The 23,207-nt window shown below is 38.9% G+C and overlaps 1 protein-coding gene across 3 annotated transcripts; it reads left to right on the top strand.

The window, feature by feature from the left end:
* Positions 1-382: 382 nt before the first annotated feature.
* On the top strand, positions 383-23,089 carry MPP4 (MAGUK p55 scaffold protein 4). 3 transcript variants are annotated; one of them, XM_056349683.1, is made up of 22 exons: positions 383-548; positions 1,934-2,049; positions 4,159-4,256; positions 5,193-5,270; positions 5,983-6,063; positions 6,623-6,754; positions 6,884-6,965; positions 8,114-8,199; positions 8,945-9,016; positions 9,471-9,667; positions 10,829-10,893; positions 11,628-11,645; positions 12,704-12,742; positions 13,494-13,514; positions 14,816-14,830; positions 16,317-16,358; positions 17,185-17,355; positions 18,246-18,326; positions 19,274-19,367; positions 20,174-20,282; positions 21,591-21,725; positions 22,633-23,089. In XM_056349683.1, exons 2-22 carry the CDS (start codon positions 2,016-2,018, stop codon positions 22,822-22,824), a joined length of 1,842 nt encoding a protein of 613 aa, XP_056205658.1. In that variant the 5' UTR covers positions 383-548; positions 1,934-2,015; the 3' UTR covers positions 22,825-23,089. The 3 variants fall into 3 exon arrangements, with proteins under 3 accessions (XP_056205658.1, XP_056205657.1, XP_056205659.1); XM_056349682.1 differs by having other exon boundaries at positions 4,135-4,256; XM_056349684.1 differs by lacking the exons at positions 383-548; positions 4,159-4,256.
* Positions 23,090-23,207: the final 118 nt, after the last annotated feature.

Below are 23,207 nucleotides of genomic sequence, written 5' to 3'. Positions count from 1 at the left end.
CCTGATGTCTTTGGTAAATAAGAAACAGGTATTCATGACTAGATTTATATGGCCTGCTTTAAATCCATCATTAGGCAGATCAGCTAAGCTTAGCAAAGGGGGGAAGGCAAACTATTAAAGGAAAAGAACTCAGACTATTGAAAAAAATGAAATAATTGCAGCTCAAAACCCAAAAAATTGGATATTGTGGGAGGATCAAATAATATTTTTGTTAGTCTTTAAAAGAGGAATCCATAATTTGAAAAGCAGTCTTCAGATTAGAATTGCAGTAAGATGTATCACTCGGTTTCCTGTAGAGGTAACCTGTAATGAATTGCCAATACTCGGTAATAAAATACTTGAATCATAATGTCGTCACTTTGATTATTTTTTGCTCCTGCAGTAAAAGTGCCAGTAATGCCTTCTGCTTTTATAAGTGGATCAAGATACTACTTTTCCTGCTTGTACCTTTGATGTTTTCTGTCCACAGAACAACCTAGAGGAAAACAGCAGCTGCCTTCCTCAATTCTAATCCAGGAGACAAACTACTGTGTATTGAACAGAATTTGGTAAGGCATTCACTGTTCACGCAGTGTCTGTCACGCTGTGGTTCACTGTTGGCTGAAGTCTTCAAATATGTGATGTTACAGGTTTTTTTTAACTTGTACACTGAATCATCTCTTCAGTGATCAGTTTAAATATTTAACTTTTTAGAAGCAACCTTAGAATACTGCTAATGACAGTAATGACAGTATCTTCAAACTTTAATCAAGTGTGATTTGAGGATAGATCAACTAGGATGTAATGAAGATTCTGAATTGATTCAGAGCTTTCATATACAGGCTCCTGATGCTTTGGGGTATAAATGCACCATACAGTGTTCTCTGGGGGATTTCCATACTTGTTTGCAAAGAAGAGTTCTGAGAATTCTCTGAAACAATTTTGTACTGCGTTGTTTCTTATTAGCAGTAGATTGGAGAGCTTCCTCTGTTTTTAGTCTAAGGGAACGTTACAGGTTAGTAGTAGGTTGTCACAGAATTCTAAGAAAGGGAAGGATTTGGGAAGAGAATTTTAGAAAAGGCTTATTCTTTTATATTCAAAAAGCGCAGCAGGACATGGATACAGGTTAATAAGTGTAAGTGTTGGCTTCCTGCATTACTTAAAAATTCTTGTTTTAAAAGTTAAAGAAAAAATAAGGTAGTATATGCTGTTTCTTATAATGAAAGCTGATAGAGGAGGGGATTTTTTTAGATCAGCAAACTTGGACTCTGTCTCTAAAAGCAGCAACCAATTATAAATTGTCAGAAAGAGATGATGATACCGGTAAGGTAAGCTGTGGGTTTTTTTGAGGGGGTTGGCTTTTTAAAATTTTAATTCACAGTGAGGAAATACAGGAAAATAATGAAATCCATGTGGAACAAATCCTTCAAAGACCTTAAATTCTAACAGTGATAGAAACAGGGATCCCTTTTTTGCAAAATCATGTCTCTGCTCAGTGAAAATTCAGTATGAAATCCAGAGCCCTTCATTTTAATACTGTGTCAATAACAAGAGGAATTAAATGAAGTATATTCTTGAATATTATTATTTTCCAAGCTATATTGGTATAAAAAAAGCTTTAAAAGTCTTTGCAAAAAAATACAACTTTCCATAGTAGTGCACTTAAAGATGAGGAACAGAAGATGTACCAAATAGCTTCTTATTTTAGATGGCTTAATGAAGCAAGCCAGTGACAATTCCATGAAGGAAATAAAATGTCATATTGCAGTTGAGGTTTGTCTGTCTGCATTTTGGATGCTGGTGGGTAACTGAATTTATAGGTGGGACTAATGTATTTAATTTATGCTTCCAACCTGTTGTACACTTAAATATGAATGGTTGCCCCCTTCTTTAAAATTCTGCTGTCTTATCAATCTAAAATACCTGACAGTACTCTGTGTACTTTTTTCCCTAGTTCAACATCTCTCTGTGAAATGTACTTGGTGTGAATGCAGTGCTCAAAGAAGTGGGTGGAATATCCTTGAGTAAAGGAAAAGATGGAAGTGCCAGCAGTCCACAGTCAAGATAATGGTACTCATAACTTTTGCATTTCTTTTTCAAAGAGCAAGAAAACTGACAAAAAGTTTTTATTCCTTAGTCTGTAACTCTTCTTCCATTGAGTCATGACAGAGATGAACATGTCTAGACGTATTGCTACTTAATAATTGGAATGATTCTTGATTTTTAATGGTGGTATGCAGTTAATTTCAGGAGTGTCAGAAGAGAATAGCTGATGTTTGTTTCTGGCTTATAAAGTCAAGAGTCTCTACAGCTGTATCAAGAATGACTGATAATTGCAAGAGGGGTTTTTTTTGTTTAAAGAAATTACTCTCTGTAGTTTGAAGGTTTGTGCTTCTGTATGGAACATGTTGGTCATTCTGAGCCAGTTTGATGTAGGGATAGCATTCTGGGAGATAATTAGTACAGTCATCTCAGGAAGAGGCAACCAGTAATGAGGAAAAGATCTTAAAAAGCATCTCCACCACAGGTGATGTTCTGTTAAGCACTAGGAAGTTCCTGTAGAAGAGAATCCTTTTAAGAAAACTGCATTTTGGCAGGTTTCTCTGTGGGGCTCACAGTCAGGGTTCACAGAGTTCATAATTTTTGTAAGTGCTTAAGTGTCTGCTTTGCAGAGACAGATGATTCCTTTGATAATGAGGTACGTTTCCAGGCTTTTCCAGTTTGGATATTCAGTAATTCTGGCTGATGATTGAGGCAAAAGTCCCATCTGCAGAAACTTAGCAGGCAAGTACTTGTATAAATTCACACATAAGGAAAATACCTCAGTAAAACTAAAGCTGAAGATAGATCTCACACAGGTGTGAGTAACATTGAGGTCTAGAGCCAGTGCAGGAAACAATTAGCTGTCAGTGGCTTCTGTAAAAATCGTGCTCAGGAGAGAAATAAGTAAAGAAGGGCTTCCATGTTCCGGTTAGTTGTGACTGGATGATAGCAGCTGATGATGTCTGCAGTAGAGAGTACTCAGCTGTTCTGGGTGTGCTGGATGATCTTTAGTTTTAAGAAATTACTATTTTGATTTTGGCTGATAAAGCTCCTGGTGTCTTGGTTTTATTTCAACATTTTTCTTGTATTACAATATTACTCATTGAAACATGCCAAGTTTAATGTTCTAAGCAAATAAATATGAAGAAGAGACTCCTGTTACAGTTGTATTGTATGATTACTTTGGCACGAAAAAGCAAAGATACAGCTTGTGCTTACCAAAAAACACAAGAGTTGAGAGCTTACTTTCCTCTGACATGCAGTGGGAGTCAGGCATCCAGCCCTTATGGTCTTTCTAAGAACCTTTATAACTTAATAAATCCAATTCCTAACATTTGGTGTGGTGTTGTATTAGTGCTGTTACAAACATTGTGTTTCTCGAAGTGTCACATATCAGAAATGTTGTCATTTCTGAGGTAAAATTAAATTTCATGCACTCACAAAAAGCCCGTTTGTATCTAGGCCTGACTGTGTAATGTCCTATCTGTTCGTCACCTCTTAGTTTCTGCTTCCTTGAGATTTTAAAAAGGCACTGGATTTTTTTGGTTTTCCCCTGTATTAGAGTAGTGTTCTAGCAGATCAAGCGTTGCTTCTAATAGTAAGAGCGGTTCTTCCACTTTCCTGGGACAACAGTATGTATTTGGCAGGAACTTGCATTCATTAATGATATTTTCCAAAATGTGTGCACCTCGAGAGTGGAAAAAACCAGATGGTCCCTGGCCCAAAGAGTGGGTCATCCAAAATAAAAGCCTATAAACATAAAAAATTGCCTTGTTCATTTTACCTGTTCTCAGTAGGAGGTACAAGCTTGAACCCAGACTGATATGCCTCAGATTCCCAGCGTGTTGGGGGTTTTTTCCCCCCTCTCACAGGTCACTTGAAATTGTTAGTATTGACCTAACCCTGCTGGTTAGTAACATAATAAAATAAAACATAAAAAAAATAAAACAGAGTTGATTGCAGGAAACAAGTGAAGCAGACAGGAATTGAGTGCATTTCTTGAAAGTACAAACTGAGGAAAGATGCTTTTCGAAGGCCTGGGTCATTGTTTGGCTTTGGTTGGGCTTCTCTTTGTACTGAAGTGTCTTGCGCTTTTCTGTTTCTTGGGCTCAGGTATATCTCATGTTCTGACTCTAGTGCTACAAGAACTGAGTTTGCTCTGTAAAAGAGATGTCAATGGCATTGGCATGTTATATGACCTGCTCAGATCTCGCTGGCTGCAAGCACTTTTAAAGGTAAAGAAATTGAGCTGTGAAGGCAAAGGGCTTCTTGAGAGCAGTCTCTCGGGGATAGCTACTTTATTTTGCCATACCAGGACAATAAATGCTTGTTTAGACTTAAGTGTTTGATAGTCCTAATGTTGGTCCTAACATCAGCAGTCAAGGTGAACAAAACCACTTGTGCTTTAAAGAAGAAAAATATATTCTCTTTCATAATGTCCTAGACGTTAAAGCTCTTCTACTTTACATGTCCCTATTAAGGCCAGGGGGATGGAGGTGTAGGCTGAACACACAGCACTGCTCAGCTGTCTGTTCTATTCTTAAATCTCTGTATGGCTATGCATCCCACTTTTGGGCATGGATGCTTGTGAAATTATGTTTTTCTGGTTTTGCCCACACTGATTTGATGTGTAGTTGAAGATTTTATGTTGCTACAGAACAGTTTTGGCTGGTGTTTCTCTCTTGAGTAGACATATCTCTGAGACAAATTCTGCTTTTCCTCTAACAAGGATTTTTAAAGATCTTTAAATTTTAAAGAAGAAAAACTTGCTGTGGATAAGAATGTCCATAGGGCCATTTAAAACACAGCAATTTATTTTGTTTTAAGTTAAATTTAAATTGTTAATCATGTTTGCAACTAGAGGGAGGAAACAAGCAAGCTACAAGTCAGAGAATTGATGCTGTCGGGCTGTTGTCCTGTGTAATCAGCTTTTCCTACTAGAAGATTCAAAATTGCAGTGTAACTGGCTAGCTGGATGATAATATGGAAAGACAATGAATACAGACGCGGTTCCACATGCATTAGACATTAAGGATTGAGACTGTGATTGGTTCTAGTTGGACTGAGAAATTCCTAGAACTACGGTAGTGCCCACTGTGTTATGTGTGTGTCTATATAGCCATGTGAACAGATCATCATTGCGTTGTCTTGTCTGTCACGGCTTTCCCTAGATTTATGAGTGCCTCCAACACTATCTTGGGAAAAGACCAGTTCCTGTCACGCCGCAGGCACACGTGTTGAATCGTGAGGTAAGGTGGTGTATGTAGTGTGTTGCTTTACTTACTCGTGCCAAATTAGTTGATTTAGCCGCAGGTAACAGTGCTGTGGTGTTTGTGTCTCAGGTCTGAGTACATTATAAACATTTGAAACCTTCTGTCCTCTCCCACATGGTCAAGCTACTTGCTAACTCCTACTGTGTTGTGGGGTGGGTGGGGGGTGGGAGGCGTGTACAGCTGTGGTCACTAGACTGCATGAGCCCTAGCCAGTGTAACAAATGCGTAAATTCTTTCTTTTAACCACTGGCCGTATGTGTGTCTTCCCACGTAACTGGGTCATTCGGCATTATGGCTACAATCAAGCAGTCTGACATGAGGATTTTGAAAAGCTTTTTGGTTTTTTCTGATTTTTCATATCGTAATAGCAGATCCGTTCTTCAATTTCTGAATTAGTGGGAGAGTTAATGACTTAAGTGGAGAAACTGACAGTAGTGATGAAATTGGTTGAGGCATAGGAGAAAAAATAGAGCACACGGCACTGTGCCTGAATGGAATTAAGCCTGGCTGAGTGTTGTTCAGCTGTGGTCATATTGTCCATTCTAAAGTAAATTGTATGGATATGCTCGGAGTCATATAACATGGCGGCCTTAACGCTCTCGCCGTACAATATTCCTCAAAATTCAACTTACAGCTTTCTACATGAACTGTTCTCTAAAACCAGTGCTTTCTCTCGTATGTTTATCAGGTGGTAGAGTTACTGCGTGAAGCCCCTCAGTCCGGAGAGATCAAAGAGCTAAGAGGACTACTGCGTGCTCCACACTTAAAGGCAAGTCCTGTATAAGGAAATAAAAAGTTGCTGATAGAGCTGTCTGCAGTGGGGGTGGAAGCAGATGGCCAGCTGTTCAAGAGAATTGGCAAAGGAGCCAGAAGGGACATAGTTTCCTGGTGATGAACTAACTTCGTTGTGAAATCAGATGTGGGCTGTGTGTCTGAAGTACCTGCAGTGGGCCGTGTTTTAAGGGCCATGTTTGAGAGACATTTCTTAGAAAGCTCACATTCTGAGCAGTTGATGCAGTTACGTAAAACCAAATCTTCCTTGTAACTGCAAAACCTGCTTTCTTTACCCTAAAGCTCTAAATAAAAATGTTTCATCTTTTTTTAAGTTTTCCAGAAAAAGCATAGAGAGGAACTGTTCTTAAAACTTTTATTTCACATTTTGCATTTCCAAGTGGGAAGAAGAAAATTTCAATGTGTGAAAGGGATCTGTGTTCACATAGGGCATTACTTGCTGATTTCTGTTTTCTGACCAGTCACTGTTTAAAGCTGCACTCCTGTATGATATTTGCTTATGCATTGGTTTGTTGGCTTGTTTATGTTTGTAACAGGCCTTGCTATCTGCTCATGATACTGTGGCCCAGAAAGATTTTGAACCAACCCTTCCGCCACTGCCAGACAACATACCTGAAAATGAGGAAGCGATGAGGATTGTCTGCTTAGTGAAAAACAACCAGCCTCTGGTGAGGGAGCGTTTTCTGTTGAAAAGGCTGCGTCTTTCAATGCCTTTCTGTTATTGCCAAGAGCAGACGTGAAAGGAAACTTCCTGGCATTCTTCATTGATCACTGTGTTTTTTGTTTTTATTTGCCAGGGTGCCACCATTAAACGCCATGAGATAACAGGTGACATAACAGTTGCCCGTGTGATCCATGGTGGGCTAGCAGACAGAAGTGGTATGTGTAATCTGAAATAGTGATGCCAAAAAATTGAACTTGAAATAAGAGGTTTGAACTAAGATCGTAGCTTAGCTTCTACAAGTAGTTTTCCATTATAGAGCAAGAAGATTTGTATGTTGGACAGCGCCATAAATAGTGATACGCTGCAGTGACTTTGATTCTGGTTTCATCAATGTTCATATGGATGTGCTATGTCTGAGACAGAGTTGAGGTACAAATCTGGTTTTCATTGTGCGTTCTTAGTACCAATACTTGAAAAAATCTCTCATGAGATTGACCAGGAATATCCCAGATTGCAGTGTAGTATGAATACCAGCAGCTCATTCCCTGATGGAGAAATGGAAAATATCAGTAGCCCTTGATTCTATAAGGGGGTTTAAGGGATATGTAGTAATACTTCTTGGCACTAGTCGACTAAACGCTTTGGTAGCTTTAGTTGCTAAGAAATCTTCCAAGGAGTTTCCTTGGAAATGTCACTATTTTGTCATCCTAGAATTGAACATGTTCCACATTCCTTCAGAAATGTAATGTAACTAAAAGGTAAAACGTCAGAAGTAAAATTGAACTGTAGTCATTATAAAATAGTTTTCTGGTCTTTGTGTAGAGAAGAAAACCAAAACTGTAGACAACAGCTGATGAAGTTTCTAGTCTGATTAACGTTTCATTTGAGCTGAAGGAAAATGCAAAATTAAACAATACTGTGAAGATCTTGTAAAGGACAGAGGAGTCCCAAGGCATCCCACTGCACCTGAATTTTTAAGGGTCTGATTCCAAGTCTCATGGTCTATTAGTATAACGGCTTTAGCTAGAACAGGTTCAGAAATTACTTTGAGAAACGGAATTAAAATGTTTCTTCTACTTTTAAAGTAGATCATCAATAGATTGTAAGCATGTTATATGGGGGAGGTGGGAGACAATAAGAAAACTGAAGCTTGCAAGCTTCTTGTGACCCGCAGAAGTCTGCAGTCCTATCCAGGGGCAAGATAGCCTGAATCCAAAATGCCTTCCTGCATACCTGGTGTATGGAAACTTTTGATGCTGACTTCCAAACCTGTGGTATATCTGTGTCCCTGCCTCACCTACCAGAGGTAATCCATGCTGTGATAAAACTGCCGCTGCTGCTTTCATCTTTGTGTTCACTGTAGGGTTGCTGTATGCTGGAGACAAACTGGTGGAAGTAAATGGAGTTCCTGTTGAGGGACTTGAGCCTGAGCAAGTTATTAATATTCTGGTACTGAAACTTTTTTGAATCTTTTTTTCTACTTTGTACCTTAAGAGTAACTGTAGACAGTTTCTTTCTCACACATGGAAGCTCCACTCAGTTACTATTCCACATGAAAGTAGTGGAATGCGCTAAAGCAGAGTGAGCGAGCTTGTAAGCTACATACCTCACTTTGCAAAACAGGGCAGTGGTCATTGCTGTTGTCAGAATTCTCAGGAAGAAATCTGTTGAGCTGGCCCTATTACTTGTCAGTTTGCCCACAGTCTTTGTGTTCTTCACTGCAAAGCGTTAGTGCCAGTCAGTAAGGTATCACTATATGTAATCACTATCAAGTCTTTCTATGTTTTATTCCTGTGGTTGTACTGTTTCTAAGTACAGGAGATACAAATGCTATTGGAATGCTTGATTCTTAAATATTTTTTTTCCTCTCCCTTTATATCACTGTCTAACCAGATCCTGCTGCCAATTTAAATTAGATTTCAGTAGACATGTTTGGTATAAATTAATGTTGGAATTATATGTAATAAAACATGGATTTAATTTAATTAAAAATATTTAGCAAGACTTCAAAGTTTCATTCTTGAGTTTCCTTTTGAAAAAAATACAGTTTTGTCACACTGACTCTGCCTAAATTCTGTTTCTCCTGTAGATACTACAGTAACTTTAAAGCCATGTTGTGTTAAGTTTGCGATGCCAATGTTTGTTTATTTCTGTTGAATATCAGTCATATTTCAATCCTTTTCTAACCATTTAGGCCCTGTCTCAGGGGACAATTATCTTCAAATTAATTCCAGTTTCTGATCGGCCTGTCAGCAACCAAACAACAGTAAGAGGCATTCTTTTTCCCAGATTGTTACTACGAACAGTTACCCCGATAATGTCTAACAGTGCGGTACAAAGCAATAGTGTTGCTTAGAAGTTTATTGCCATCCTTGAGGTGTTACTTGCCTTTATTGCTACTTCTCAGCTGACATCAATGTGCTGTTGCTGAAGCAGTAAAACAGCAAGCTGGAATGTAGCTGTGTTAAAGGTAACGAAGACATTTTCAGAGTGATCTACAGGTTGAAGGTTGATTGTTTTCACAATGTAGAATCTGATTTTTTTTTTTTCTCTCCCTTAATGAACAGATAGGGTCTGGGATTTGATCTGTTTTTTAAAACTTGACTTCATTATGAATTAACTTAAGTAGCAGCAATATCTGGCCATGTGATTATAAAGCTCGTGTTGTATTTGTTCTGAACGTGGCTTCCACTGAGCTCTTTGTCTATTTTCTTCACCAGGTCTATGTGCGAGCCATGGCAGATTACTGGCCCTTGCAAGATCCTGCCATACCATGTGCTGATGCAGGCTTGGCTTTTAAGAAGGGTGAAATACTCCAGGTTGTGGACCAGAATGATGCTCTCTGGTGGCAGGCCAGGAAAGTTTCAGATCTCAGTGCCTGTGCTGGACTCATACCCTCGAATCATCTTCTTAAAAGGTAAAAAGCTATCATTTTTCTGATTTCCAGTTAAAAAATTAGGCAGTTATTCAGACTTTGCTATTTAAAATTTTCGTAAGTTGTATAGTAGTATGATTCATTGACCTCTGACAAATACCTATCTTCTTTCCGTTTTTCAACTTTTTGCTCCCCTTCCCTTAATAATACCTATGTGAGAACAAGCTCTTGAAAGCACCTATGTATCATCTTAAATTAAGAAGTTTGCAGCAGTTGCCTAGTCTCAACACTATTTACTAAAGCATCTAGTGGGATGTAGCAGCTGAAAGATGGGTGGAAATTAAGGACCCCAACTATTTAGGAGTCATCTATCATTAAAAAAAAAGCAGAGGTGGGGGCGATGACATGGGGGGTGGGTTAACAAACTTATAGTATAAGAGCATAGCTGTATCAAGAAACAGTATTTTTTTAAAGATGTCCTGTGAAGCATGAGTGACTTCTTCAGCTTAGGTCAAAACAGAGTAGACCAGATTAAAAGGTAGGAGAGTGAAAAAAAACCCACCAAAACAAAAAACAGGCTCAGGGAAGAACAGGGTTCCCTTGACTATTATTTTCTGCATAAATAGGCCGTTATTTTTATACTACATGCTTTCAGAACCAGAGTACTCAAACTGCTGTGACACACCTTTCAGTTTGATCCTCTAACCATGTGTCCCGTCTGTGTTACCCTCAGGAAAACATAAGGCCATGCAATTGTAGATGATAAGCTTTGATTTGTACTACGTGTAAACCTGGCTGTGGTTTGTGTAATGAAAGTTGAAATCAAACCAGGTTGTGATTGAGGCTGCGAGCAGGAGGTGCTGTGTAGTATCAGAGGCAGTAGTACTACTGCCCATAGCAGTAGCACACTCTTCTACTTCCAGGAGTTTATACTAGTATGGCTTACCTTCTGTCCTTATATATAAACTCAAAATACTCTATAAATACTTCTGGGCTGCTGATTTGGAAATTGTTTTTAAATAGTTCTGATAGCACATCAGCTTTCTTTCAGGACTTTTCAGTGGGCTAAAACATGGGGAATGTTTCCGTTCTTGGTGTCTTCTGTCAGCTCAGTACTGATTGATGTGTGAGCAGTGAATCTGAGTGTAATGTGCTTGTGGACTGTTCTGTTTCTTTAATTGTGATAAATCTATTTCTATGTAGGAAGCAGCGAGAATTCTGGTGGTCTCAGCCTTTCCAGCCCCATCTCTGTCTGAAATCATCCATGTGTGAGTGAAAAGTTACTTGAATGGTAGAGTAGGAAAGAATGAAATAGAAGCTCATATGATTTGGTTTAATTCAAAGATGTTGTGTCTGGAGGCATATTGTAGCGGCAGAAGTGTGTTCCCCAGGAAACCAAGGTAGTTGTACTTGAATACTGATGGTGGAGGCTGTTGTCTCCGGTGTACTTGGGATCTGACTGTGAGAGAAGCTGCGACTTCAGCTCCTTCTGAAGTCTGTAAGATCTAGGAGCTCTCTAGGAGAATTGGGTGTGAATAAGTCTTGAGGTGACAACTGTACTATCCCTGGCTTTCCAGGGACACAGCTAACAGTTCTGCACTGGAAGGTGCTGTGTGATATATTTAGAATGTTTCTTTGTCATCAAAACTATTAAGAGAAAGATAGAACTCTTTTCCTTGAGGTGTAAGTTAAGCTATGCTGCACAGGAGTTTATTCATGGTGACAATCCAGAAACATTATCCGCTGCCAGCTATAACTTTCTGTAAATACGTAATTTTTCCCAGACAAAGAATGTTCTTCCTCTTTTCTCTGTCACCATTTTCTTCTATGGTTCTTTATACTAGTAAAACATTAAATTTTTTTTGGTGATAACTCCCAGATGGAGTGTGTTTCATTGCCTAAGATTCCTCTTGGACTGATTGCTTTGTTCGTTAGAGCTGGGGCTCTCTTTCATCCTAATTTTATTGCATTTTACCTGCTTCAATGGATATGCTGTGGGCAGTAAGCACTGTGGAAGAAGGTAGGAGATTGTATCTGGACAACATTACATTCCTGTCCCTGGAATCAATATAGCATATAGTTTTACAGGCTTTTAAAAAAGTTGTCAGAAATGAGGCTGTTTAGTAAATACATGCAATAGAAACCCAAGTTCTTGGCATTTTGTGTGCTTAGCGTAATTGAAATCAAGCCTTTTTTTCACTTGAAGTGGTAGAAGCTTACATTGTCTTAAAGTGGAAACTTAAGCTATGTATTATCTGGTAGGGAACTGACAGTTTGGATGGATTGCTTTTGAGGAAGGAAAGACTAAATTTTCTCTTTCTCTTTTCCTCTCACTCTTTCTCTTTCATCTTCAGCAGCTGACCTGAGCAGCTCTGACAGAGTATTTCTTTAAAAGATACGTATGGGCAAAATATGGCTGACATGTTCTGGTAATTTCCCTGTAACTGGAAAATAGTTCCTACAAGGCCTATCTGAAGGGGCGTGCAGGAACAGAATGCACCAACAGTGCAGATTGTGAGCCCAGGGGATTGGCCAAGCTGCAAGGTCACATTTCAGGGACATGAATTGATGTGGTCTGGTGATGGAGAGGGAGCTGAATCAATCTTTTTCTCTTCTTCCTTGTAAAAATAATAATAAAATCAACCAGACAAAACATTTCCCTCGAGTGAAGCATATTGGAAAGATAGATGCTTTTAAAAGCTTCAGGAGAGAAGGGAGTGAGTGGAAAATAACCTATTTATTAAGTATTACCATGACATAATATAATCTACAGGATAAACAGAGCAACAGCCACGTTAAACCTTTTATTATTTCAAAAGGAGAACTCAAGTTAGACATGTTTGCCTCTACCACAAGCCCTTCAGAGCACTAGTTTAAGAAGAGCCTTTTGCTCACTAAAGACATTAGTAAGTTGGAGTTAACAGTTAAAATCTTTAAAGATGTCTGAGGCTGATCTGAGCTTCAAATATTTTCCTTCTGATGTCTGAGTTCAGTATTGTAAGGTCTGTAAGGTTTTGACTTCCCCAGTGTTTTTTCTGATTGAGATGATTTTTTTTTTCCCCTTGTGTTGATCTGTAGAGGATGACATACAGATTGATGAGAAGTGTGTGGAAACAGGTAACAATTCACTTGAGATTGTTGTTTGCTTCGAGGTGGTAGCTAGTTAAAGCCTCATTTTGTTTCCCAGGTTAAAACACTCATTCTCCTAGTGAACTTAATAATAGAAAATTCTATTTTTCATACCCTGGAAACCTCCTGTATCATATATTAGTATAATAAAATGAGCTGTTTGCAGTGTTAGTGTACAGTGCTTATAGTAAAGTGTTGTGCCAAAAAGAGGGACCACCCCAAAAATATCTGCCTGAATGTGATCCATCCGCTTTGATTCAGGTTTTGGACTGTGGCTGTAATATTACCATAGTTTTGGTCTACCATAGATTTAATGCCACAGATGACTGTAGTCTTGAAGCACCCACACAATTAATTGTCAAGAAACTGATCTCAGGAGAATATGTTTTTAAGCACTGAGCAATAGGTTTTTACATTTAAATCGTTTGTGTGAAGACTGTTAGCTTGACTTGCTCCCTAAAGCAGCACAGCTCGTTCTTCCTTTTCCCAAGGTAAATCAAAAAACTCTCATGGAGGGATGAGATCCTGTAGGACTGGGTGGAGAGAGACCAGACAATTAATTCAAGTGTGGCGAGCTGTATTTTGCCACCTTGGTGTAGAGGGAAGTGAGGAAAGTATGTGTGAGACAGACTGATAGGAGCTGAAAAATTGATTTCTGATTCTGAAATTCTGTAGGAGGAAAGGAATTAAATTTTGAATTTATTTTAATATCTTTGCTATCTGGATTGTGAAAAAAAAGATGAAGAAACATTTGAGTCTGGTAAGTTTTTTCTGAACTAACTCGAAATTCCTTGCTGTTGTTGTGCTGCAGGAAGTGTGTCCAGAAACAAGCAAGTGTCTTAAAAGCAAGCAGGTGACAAAACCCAGAATGCTATTTTATCTTTAGAAGCCATTCTGGCTTGAAAAGCCATTATGTAAACCCCTGTTCCCTTAAGTCTTCCTCTCGCTCTCTGATTGCCTTAGTAGTGAGGGTTTTGTCCTGTTATCCAAGTGTGTTCTTCTCGTGCATCAGTACCAGATCTGTTTAGCAAATCCTAATCAGTTATACCCGTGCAAGCTGTGACAGCAGGGGCTCCATTGATGTCAGCAGATAATTGGATTACCTTAGAGTCATGGAGGCCTAAATCCCCAGTGTCTGCAGCAGTTGGTGTGGTAGAGATGTTCTGGATTCCTGATTGTGTGTATGGTTGGCATACAGGAAAGAAAAATGCTTTTATAAAATGAGTTATTTACGTATAGAACGTACACTCAATCGGTGCTTTTTTTTAACCAGGCTGGTTTTGGGGATTGTGGGTGGGTGATTTTGGTTTTGGGATCTTTTTTTTCTTCTTTGTTTGTTTTTAGGGAACAGCTACCTGTTTAGATAATATTCAGAATCCTGAAAAACTTGAATCTTCTAAAATAAATAATTTTTCCATTAAAATAAACCTGCTGCTGCTAAACTTTGTTTCAGATACTTAGTCATCTTGTGGAGAAAATGGCATTCCACCTTACACTTGCCCTTTTCCACAAGGTTCCTCCTTGCCAGTTGGATCTTCTCTGCTTAATCACAGGTGGTTTGTTCTCTTCCACCTCTCGAGCAGCGCCCAAAGCTTTTAAGACAGAACCAGCAGGTCTACAGGGCAGTCTTGTGTTTTCAGGCTAGGATGTTTCTGATAACTGCACTTGAGGATTACTCTTGCAAATGCTAGTCACTACTCAGTGCTGACTCAGCTCTCTGCTGTATCCAGGCAATCAGAGGAATAGTGAATATTTGCTATCTTTACGTTTTACTTTAACCACTAGTTGAACATCTGTATGATGTATTTTGCAAGTACAATACTGGCATAGATGCTATAGCTGAGTCTCACTCTTTGGGAACTGAGAATTCATGCTTAACAGGCATATTTTAGTTTTAAAGCCTGCAGTACCTGTTCCCTAAATTTCCTAAATGGATTGGACAAAGTTGGTTGTTTTTTTGGTGGTTTGGTTTGGATTTGTTTGTTTGTTTGTTTGCTTTTAAATCTTAGTATAGACTTTTAAAAAATATTGTTTTATGTCTCTCTTTATCTGTATGTGCAGAGGAACTTAAAGAAGGTAATACCAACTTTTTTCTCAGTCTCCTGTAAGCAGTAATCTATTAGAATTTATCTGTGTTTACTGCATCACCAAGAGCTACCACTGCTCTTAGAATACCCAGTAGGTGAATTGCTTGTTCCTGTAGGATTCCACACTGCACTCCATACTGTAGAACAGAGGCTAGATAAAGCATAAATGCTCAAAAAGATTTGAATGATATCTCAAAAGACCTGAAGATGGCAATGATACAGGCATAAGTCAGCTGAACAGTACTCAGAACTCTGCCCTGAACCGAGCAGTTTGGTGCCAAGTAGTTTTTTTTCTACAGTCATAAGGAGTTGTTAGTACACACAGAAATGTAGGAGTAAAACTGTATTTAACAGGTACAAGCAGTGAAGAGCATAGATTTGAAAGAAGAGTAACTAAGATGCATCTAACTTCGTTTTGGTACTTGCATAATGATCAAAGAATCTAGTGCTAAAAGACAATACATTTCATGTTTTGCAAATGAAAATGATGTTCTTGTCTTGGAACAATTACTGCCTTTAAAGATATGCATATGTATTCTGTGTCTTATTCTTACTTTTAATAAGGCTTAAATAAAGGGAATACACAGCTCCGATAGTTACCTGCATGATTACGGGAAAATTAGGAGTCCTTTTTGAAGAGAAATCTAAACACTGCTGACACAATTATTTTTTTTCTTAGTTGTTTAGAAACTTTTATAAAGGTTATTTGTAAACTGTTAGAGCATTAATCTATCAGGAAATAGAGATTTTTGACCCTTATAGGAGAGATCTAATTTGGAAAAAAACATATAGAGATTCAGAAGGCTCACCTGAATGGTTAAGCCTTCACAAGGAACAGCATGAGAATGGGGACAAAAAGAATTGGAGGAAACAGATTAGTCAGGGATGTTGGAGCACAGATATCACTGATCCAAAGACGATTAAAAAGAAAAAATAAAATCGGGTCCTCATTCTGCCTGAAAGATCTGAACAGATGCGTACTGCATTTTCCAAGCATGCTATTGGGCAGAAACTGTGTTATACATTTTTTTAGTTCTGATTTTTGAGCTACTGACTTGTTGGTCGTTGTAATGTTGTAACTGAAGAGTTCTTGTTAGCTGGGTTTCACCTGAAAAGCTTAAGTTATTTTTACTGTAAGTATTTCAAAACATCCTCTAGCATCTAGTTATCTTAGGAATGAAACAAATAACATGTTGAGTTTCAAATCTGATTTAGAAAATACAAAGACTTTCTAAGTTTAGTTTTTTCTCTTACAGAAATATTGGTCCTCTGAAATGGTCATTGGTCATGTGAAATGTTTGAATGTTTCGTATCATGGAGTGTTGTACTTTTTTTTTTTTTTTTAATTAGATGAGGCATGTGTATGTTTACTGAAACACTGTTTTTCATTTGGGTTAAGCAGTAATTGTTAGCCATCTAGCTCTTAGGCTTTCACTGTTCTTTTGTTTCATGAGTACTTGTTCTTTGTATCCTAGAAGAAGAAGAATTTGGTGAATTTGGTCAACGAGTCTTTATTGGTATGCAATGACTAAAGATAAGTAAGATGGTTGGGGCTTGGTCTAGATTAAGTGCTTGTCTGAAGTTAAATAAAATCCTTTGTTCTTTATTTCACATAAAGACTTACTGAACTGAATGCTACTTATTCTGTTTTCCAAACCTCAGGAAGTCTCTTTCTTCTGCCTAATGTTTGTTCTCTTGATTTAAATCTCCCTTCCTGTTAGGCTTCTGGTGAGACCTGACCACCGCCATTTTAACTTGACTGGCTGTTAAGATTTATTTCACAATTAATTTTACTAGAGAGTAATGTTGTCTGTTGTCCATTGAGAATAATCATGAGGGCTTTCATTAGAAAAGTAGACCTAAAGTGAGGTTTTTAGGACTGGATGGTAAGGTGGAGCAATAAACCCATTCCTGTCACTAAACCATAGTGGTCTTCGAAATATCTGGGTTTGTTCTGGAGGCTGGAGCAAACATTCCAGATTTGCTTTAGGAGAGCGAACTACCTACGTCGTCAAAAAACAGTTGACCTGTTCCCTGGTGATGCTTATGTGGCTAGAAGCTTCTTTGGCTTGTTTTGGGGATCTTTTGGGGGTCTCTAATTCTGGGCTTATCTTCAGGTGACTTTCAGCGAGATTTGGCCTCCTCTCTAGCTCTCCCTTAATGCTCAGAGGTTCTGCCAAGCTGACATACCAAACGCGGCAAAGTCAGTCACTAACTTTCACCCTGCAAAAAGCTCAAACGCCCAGCATGTTGTGTGGCTTAGAAAGAGGCACTCTAGATTAAACAACTAGTTGCCTTCATCTTAGGTGTGTTTTCCAGTACTGATCTCTCTGCCCCTTGCAGCTGGTTTCCGCAGAAGTATGCGCCTGTGTCGCAGGAAATCCCAGGCCAACCAGCAGTCAGGTTACGCTCGGTGCCCCAGCAGCTGTTACAGCGCTCTCGCAGCTCCCTACGAAGAGGTGGTTAGGTACCAGCGGCACCCAGCAGACCGGAACAGACTAATCATACTAGTGGGTAAGAGGTTAACTACTTTCTCATGCAAATTTCACAATCTGTAACAGAGGGGAGGAAACAGTCGGTGGTGGTCTGACCCACTGAGGTTTCCCCGCTGGCTGCAGGTAGCTCTCAAAGCAGCATTTCAAGAATGGTTGTCTGTCATTTGACCCCGTTACTGGTTTTAAAGTTTCATGTATGTGTCGTCGTCTTTGCTTGAGGTAGCGAATGTTTTTTACAAAAAAAAAGTCCTTAGAAGAAGCCATAGGGTTATGAATGCTGGTTAATAATGGACTTGATCAGAGAAATGGTTCACTTTCTGTACCAGTCCCAACTGAATATAGTGATGAGAAAACATTTGTAACTTGCTAGAAAACATCTTTACACAGGGGCATTTCTACAGCCAGTATTAAGTGCGTGGGTATGGCAATGGTAAGAAGAATGTTTAAAATTAAACTCCAGGCTAGAAAAATCTCAATAATGGGCAGCAGTGAAAGTTAAAAAGATGCCTTTAATAATTATAATAATAATCTAGGAAATGTTGTATTAAGTGGGCTGCAGGCTCCCAAGTAGTCTTTAATGATAAAGACTGAAAGGAAGCTGTTGTTCTGCAGTGTTCCATGATCCTGATAAAGCAAAGTGGGTAAAGGCAAATCCATTGTCTTAAGTCTGGAAGTATTTGATAATGATTTATTTTTCTTTTAAAATGGTATTGCTTAGTTGCCACCTGGGTATGACTATATTGCTGGGAAGTGATTTGTACGCTGAATCAATCAAGATGCTTCAGTCACTCCTGGTACATTTTTTGGTAATTTACGTTTCATCTGTGCATGTGCACTGTTAGGAAGTGAGGAGTGTGTGTGAGCAGAGTGTCTCTGTCAGTAATATTAGTTGCTTTTCCAACTTTTCAGGTCCTGCAGGAGTTGGTGTGAATGAGCTAAGGCGAAGGCTTATCGCAAGTAACCCACGAGAGTTTCAAAGTGCCATACCTCGTACGTAATGTTCTTCCTCTTTCACTCACCACCCCCTTCAAATATGACTAGGAAATGTCAAGTACCTCCCTCTTGTGTATTCATGTGCTCTTTTCTGTGAGGCTGTTTTTTCAGTCGTATTGCAAGCCAGAATCATCTGCTTTTATAAGTGTTAGTTCAAAATACTATCTTTCTCCTTATTGTGGCAAATCAGCTGAAGGTATTTTCAAGTTACAGCTCCTGAGACCCTTAAAGCTTTATGTAGCAGTAAATTATCTGCATGGTTTTGTTTAATCTTGCTGTTTTCTTTTCCTAGATTTAAAAATAAGAATGTTTCTTAGGGATATTTTAAGTTCATAGTGTTTTAAGTGATCAGATATGAGAATGAAAGCAACAGAAGCTGGTGCTTAATAGGCTTTGCAGCTTTCCTTATTAGCCTTCTAGTGTCAGATGAGACTTACACAGCTTAATTTCTGACGTAATAACTGAAATTGTTTCTACCTGTGCTTATTTGGTTTTGTGATTTGGATAACCAAATTGGAAATTATGAATCTGAAGCTGGCTGAAAATTCAGGAACTCTTTTCTGCTTAAGATCCCAGATATGGTCAAGGTGCAAGTGTGGGAAAGCTTATGGGATGCTTTTGAATTTGCCTCAGAGGAGTAAAAACAGCTGTGCAACCAGTTTCAAAGCAGTTCCTGACCAGTCGGAGTCACAGGCCACTGTCCTTCCATTCCAAGAAATACAGATGTGCTTTGCTAATTTTCAAGGGCTTGCCACTGGGCAACCAGTAGACAAGGCTTTTGCTCTGGATTAATAAACGGAAACAACTCATTTTATTACTTATTAAAATACCGATGTATAGTCCTTCATGAAAGTTGTCTTATTTTCATTTATAAAATTACAAGAATTAGAGAATTTGGTTGACTGCAGTTGAATTTTTGTGTGTGTATGTATATCTCCTTTCAGACACCACTCGTGTTCAGAAGAGTTATGAAATGAATGGTCGTGAATATCACTATGTATCAAAGGAAACTTTTGAAAACATGGTGTATAGCCACAGGTAAGCAGGAGAGACAAATTACACTTTTGTTACTTAAAACTTAACATGATCCAAGAAAAAAGACAGTTTTGTAGGTAGGTCCCAATCTGGGCTCTTCCACTCATACTTGGTGTGTTTGGTATAAATTCGGGACAAACTATTTGAGCCCATGGCTTCAAGAACTGTGTTTGTGCAGTTGCAGATAAGATCCTCAACAATTAATCTCAGAATCCTTCTAAAAGTAAGTGAGATCTCTGGTACTGAGCTCATTTGATGTGCTTGTGAGTTATGAGTTTAACTCTCCTGGAAACCAGACTGCTTTCTAAAACAGTGCAGTGAGTCAGACCTGTTCCTGATCTACAACTCCATTGCTGAATCTCTGCACTGATGGCATCAGACAAGTAGCTGAACTGTAAGGGCTAAACTTTCCAAAGTGTCTGTGCACCTCTAAGACAGATGAGCTCAGCACCAGAAGCTACATTCCTTGAGCTGTGCCAAGTGCTTTGAGATCTCCTGATTTATGAAGTTTTTGTACCATTTAAATGGCAGGCATTTTCTCATTAGAATCACAAACTCAAAACACATAACTTATAACAACAAGGCAAGTAAAAAATGCATGCTTTGGGGATGTCAAACTGTCATGGGTTTGATTTTGTGCCCAGTGTAGTGGGGAAGAGCAAAGATGGCGATTGTTCATCAGCGTTCAATATGTTTTACGATCATTCAGCCCTGATCACTGGATTACACTTGAAGATTTCACCCTTAAGTTGAACCTTTTTGAGATTCAGGTGCTCTTTCATTTTCCTTCTTCCTCACCACTGTTACAGGATGCTGGAATATGGGGAATACAAAGGGTACCTGTATGGTACCAGTATTGATGCAGTGCGAACAGTCCTCGATGAAGGGAAGATCTGTGTAATAGATTTAGAACCGCAGGTGAGTTGTAAAGGGACAAGGAATCTAGAATTTGTATCTCCTGGAAGGAAAAATAATTCTCCATATATTCTTGAGCTATTGGAACAATCTTTGCAGTCTTCTGTTGGTTCTTTTTCCTTACTTTTATTACCTCTAACACTTTCAGAACTACTTAACATGCTAATATTTTCAGCTAGACACTATTCACTCTTCACCCCTTTCTATCTTTGTACTGAATTTATGGATGAAGATAAGGCTGATAAAGGCCTGAGATGGTAAACATCTAAAGCTCTGCCCAGCAAAATTATACCAAACTTCTCTGAATTACTTGCGTATTTAGTACATAGATGCTGTTTAGGCTACTGGGTTTCAGCATCTCTTCTTACTGGATGTGAAGAGACACACCATAACTCAACAGCATTTAGAGACTTCCCTCTTAAGTGCCAGTGTGGCAGAGCCTTAGGGTAGCAGTGGTTTATGCTGATTAAGGTAGAAGTTAAGTTTCATGACCTATGGGGTGCTACTCAAAATCCAAACCACTATAAAGAGGCAGATTAGGCCACACCTCAGTCTTCATTTTAGATGTAAAAATGTCCTTGGATCTCTTCTGCTGCACTTCCCCTAACAAAAGGGAGAAGGAGAAAGGGTGTGGAAGTGTAATCCTGCTACTTGAACAGACGTGCCACTCTCAGTTTTTTAGGGTGTGAGTTTAAAGGACAAGTTTTGGGAAGGATATGAAGTAGTGGCACAGAGCTACTCTTCAGTAACTGCTGTGAGGCAGGAAAATAACTGCGGAGTTGCATGCTTTTGTTTTAGGTCTGGTGGCTTGCCCAACTTTTCATGCTGTGCCTTTTTTTTTTTTCCTTCTTTCTAGTTCCCTCCACTGCTCTGCAGTTGTTCAAAAAGGCTTATTGGCATCAGGGAATATTACACAGCACAGATTTCCTAAAACAGGATACTTTCTTCCAGTAAAGGTGTACTTTCTTCCAAGGTAGCTCCCCGGCAGTTAAAAAGAACAGATTTCAGGTTGATCTTTAATGTTGTTGATTGTAGAGATCTGTTAATGACAATGTCCAGTCAGTCAGGGGAGTGGAAAGCGTCTCCTAATAAGGTTACCGAGCAGAATGAAGTACCTGGTATGCTACAGTTGCTTAACAATGTCTGGTCCAGGGATTATTAGTGAGGTCGTCTTAAAGTAGGTGATCCTGAAAAAAGATTACTGCTAGGTCTGGGGATAACAGCGCATCGTAAACAATTGGCTTTTATGGGAGTGAAACTGGGATGAATACACTTGAAATACTTTAACTTCTTTTTACTCTTAATTTGTAGGGCATACAAGTAGCCCGGACACATGAATTAAAGCCCTACATTATATTCATCAAGCCATCCAGCATAAGCTGTATGAGGCAGACTCGTAAAAATGCCAGGATCTTAACCGATTATTATGTGAACATGAAATTCAAGGTGAGATTTGGGAATAGAAGAGACTCAGTGTATTATTCTGGGGTTCTGTGTTTAAAACATAATGCATTCTACTATGTTACTATGTTAACTCTTAAAAAAAAATTATTGTGTCTTTAGGATCAAATCTAAACTGTTGCTGCCTTTTTCTCTTTGGTTTGTTGGGATCCCCCCTGCTCCTCCCTTTGTTTTGAAGCGAAAGGTTTTTAATTTGTACTTTGAGGATTGAGGCATTTTGCTTGAAGGAAAGGCTATTTTGTATATTTTTGTTGTAATTAACTGCCTTGTGCTCCTGGAATGTGCTTCATTCAGTAATTTAACCAAATATTTGTTTCATGTAGTTATAAGAATGTATTATTTCACATGTGTTTGATGACAGTATCAATATCAATTCTATTATAAATTCTACAGATAAAAAGCAAATCCTGCTTGTAGAAAATGCATATCTTGTATTTACAATGTGTCTAATATACTGTCACAGTTGTTTCCCTGCGAATCATAATCAAGTTTAGCATCTTAAAATCTTGGTGACCTCAATCCATAACTGTATATGGAAATGAATGATGATTGCTGTGGCAGAAACAAACGTGAACACTGGGGAAAAAAACCTAAAATGGGGAATGAGAACACAAGCGTTACGGTAGATTTGCCTTCCAGTCCCCAACATCCTCTGCCAACACTTGTCAGTAGAACAACCTTGTTGGGGCAAATGGAGGATACTGGGACAGGAGGTGCCTCCTTGGGAAGTCAGCTCAGTTCCAGAGGCTTGGGCCTCGCTGAACGGAATGCAGTGTGCTGGCAGGATCTGTTCTCCTCCTGTTCACGCGGCCCAAGGTGCTCTGCAGATGCTGTACAGGCGCGTTTCTCTACACAACACTAAAGGTTTACAGGCTTACTCTGTGTCTCACAGGAAGAAGATTTACAGGAGATGGAAGATTCGGCGAAGAAAATGGAAGCGCAGTTTGGTCAGTTCTTTGATCAGGTGATTGTGAATGACAATTTACAAGAAGCATCAGCGCAGCTGCTGTCTGCGGTCCGTCGTGCACAGGATGAGCCCCAGTGGGTCCCTGCAATATGGATATGCTCAGACACTCAGCCCTAATTCTGAGCAGCAGGCAGCTTCATAAAGATTACAGCTTATGTTTTACTTCAAGAATAATCCTGATGTCAGGATTGCAAGAATTTATCTTTGTATGTGAGGGATTTGCAAGAGGATTAAGAAAGAAGCTGCTACAGGAGACACAATCATCCTGTGTTCTGTGTAGCTCTTCAGCTTTTTATGTTACAGTTGCATCCACTTTTGTACAAAAAAAGGAAATGCTGTGAGCACTCAATTACAAGAATAAAGAAAAATCTATTTTGTTGCATGTATCTGCATAATTTACTTGTACGTAGCTATGGGAAAGTCCCTTCCCTTCTTTTTTATTATGGGCATTCTGGTACTGTGATAGCTGTGCGCTCCAGAAGCCTTACTGGCAAATGCTA

This window comes from Falco biarmicus, chromosome 8 (assembly GCF_023638135.1).
Source record: "Falco biarmicus isolate bFalBia1 chromosome 8, bFalBia1.pri, whole genome shotgun sequence".
Taxonomy (NCBI): domain Eukaryota; kingdom Metazoa; phylum Chordata; class Aves; order Falconiformes; family Falconidae; genus Falco; species Falco biarmicus.
The sequence above is the reverse complement of the archived record's forward strand: the minus strand, read 5'-3'. Positions and strand labels throughout refer to the sequence as shown.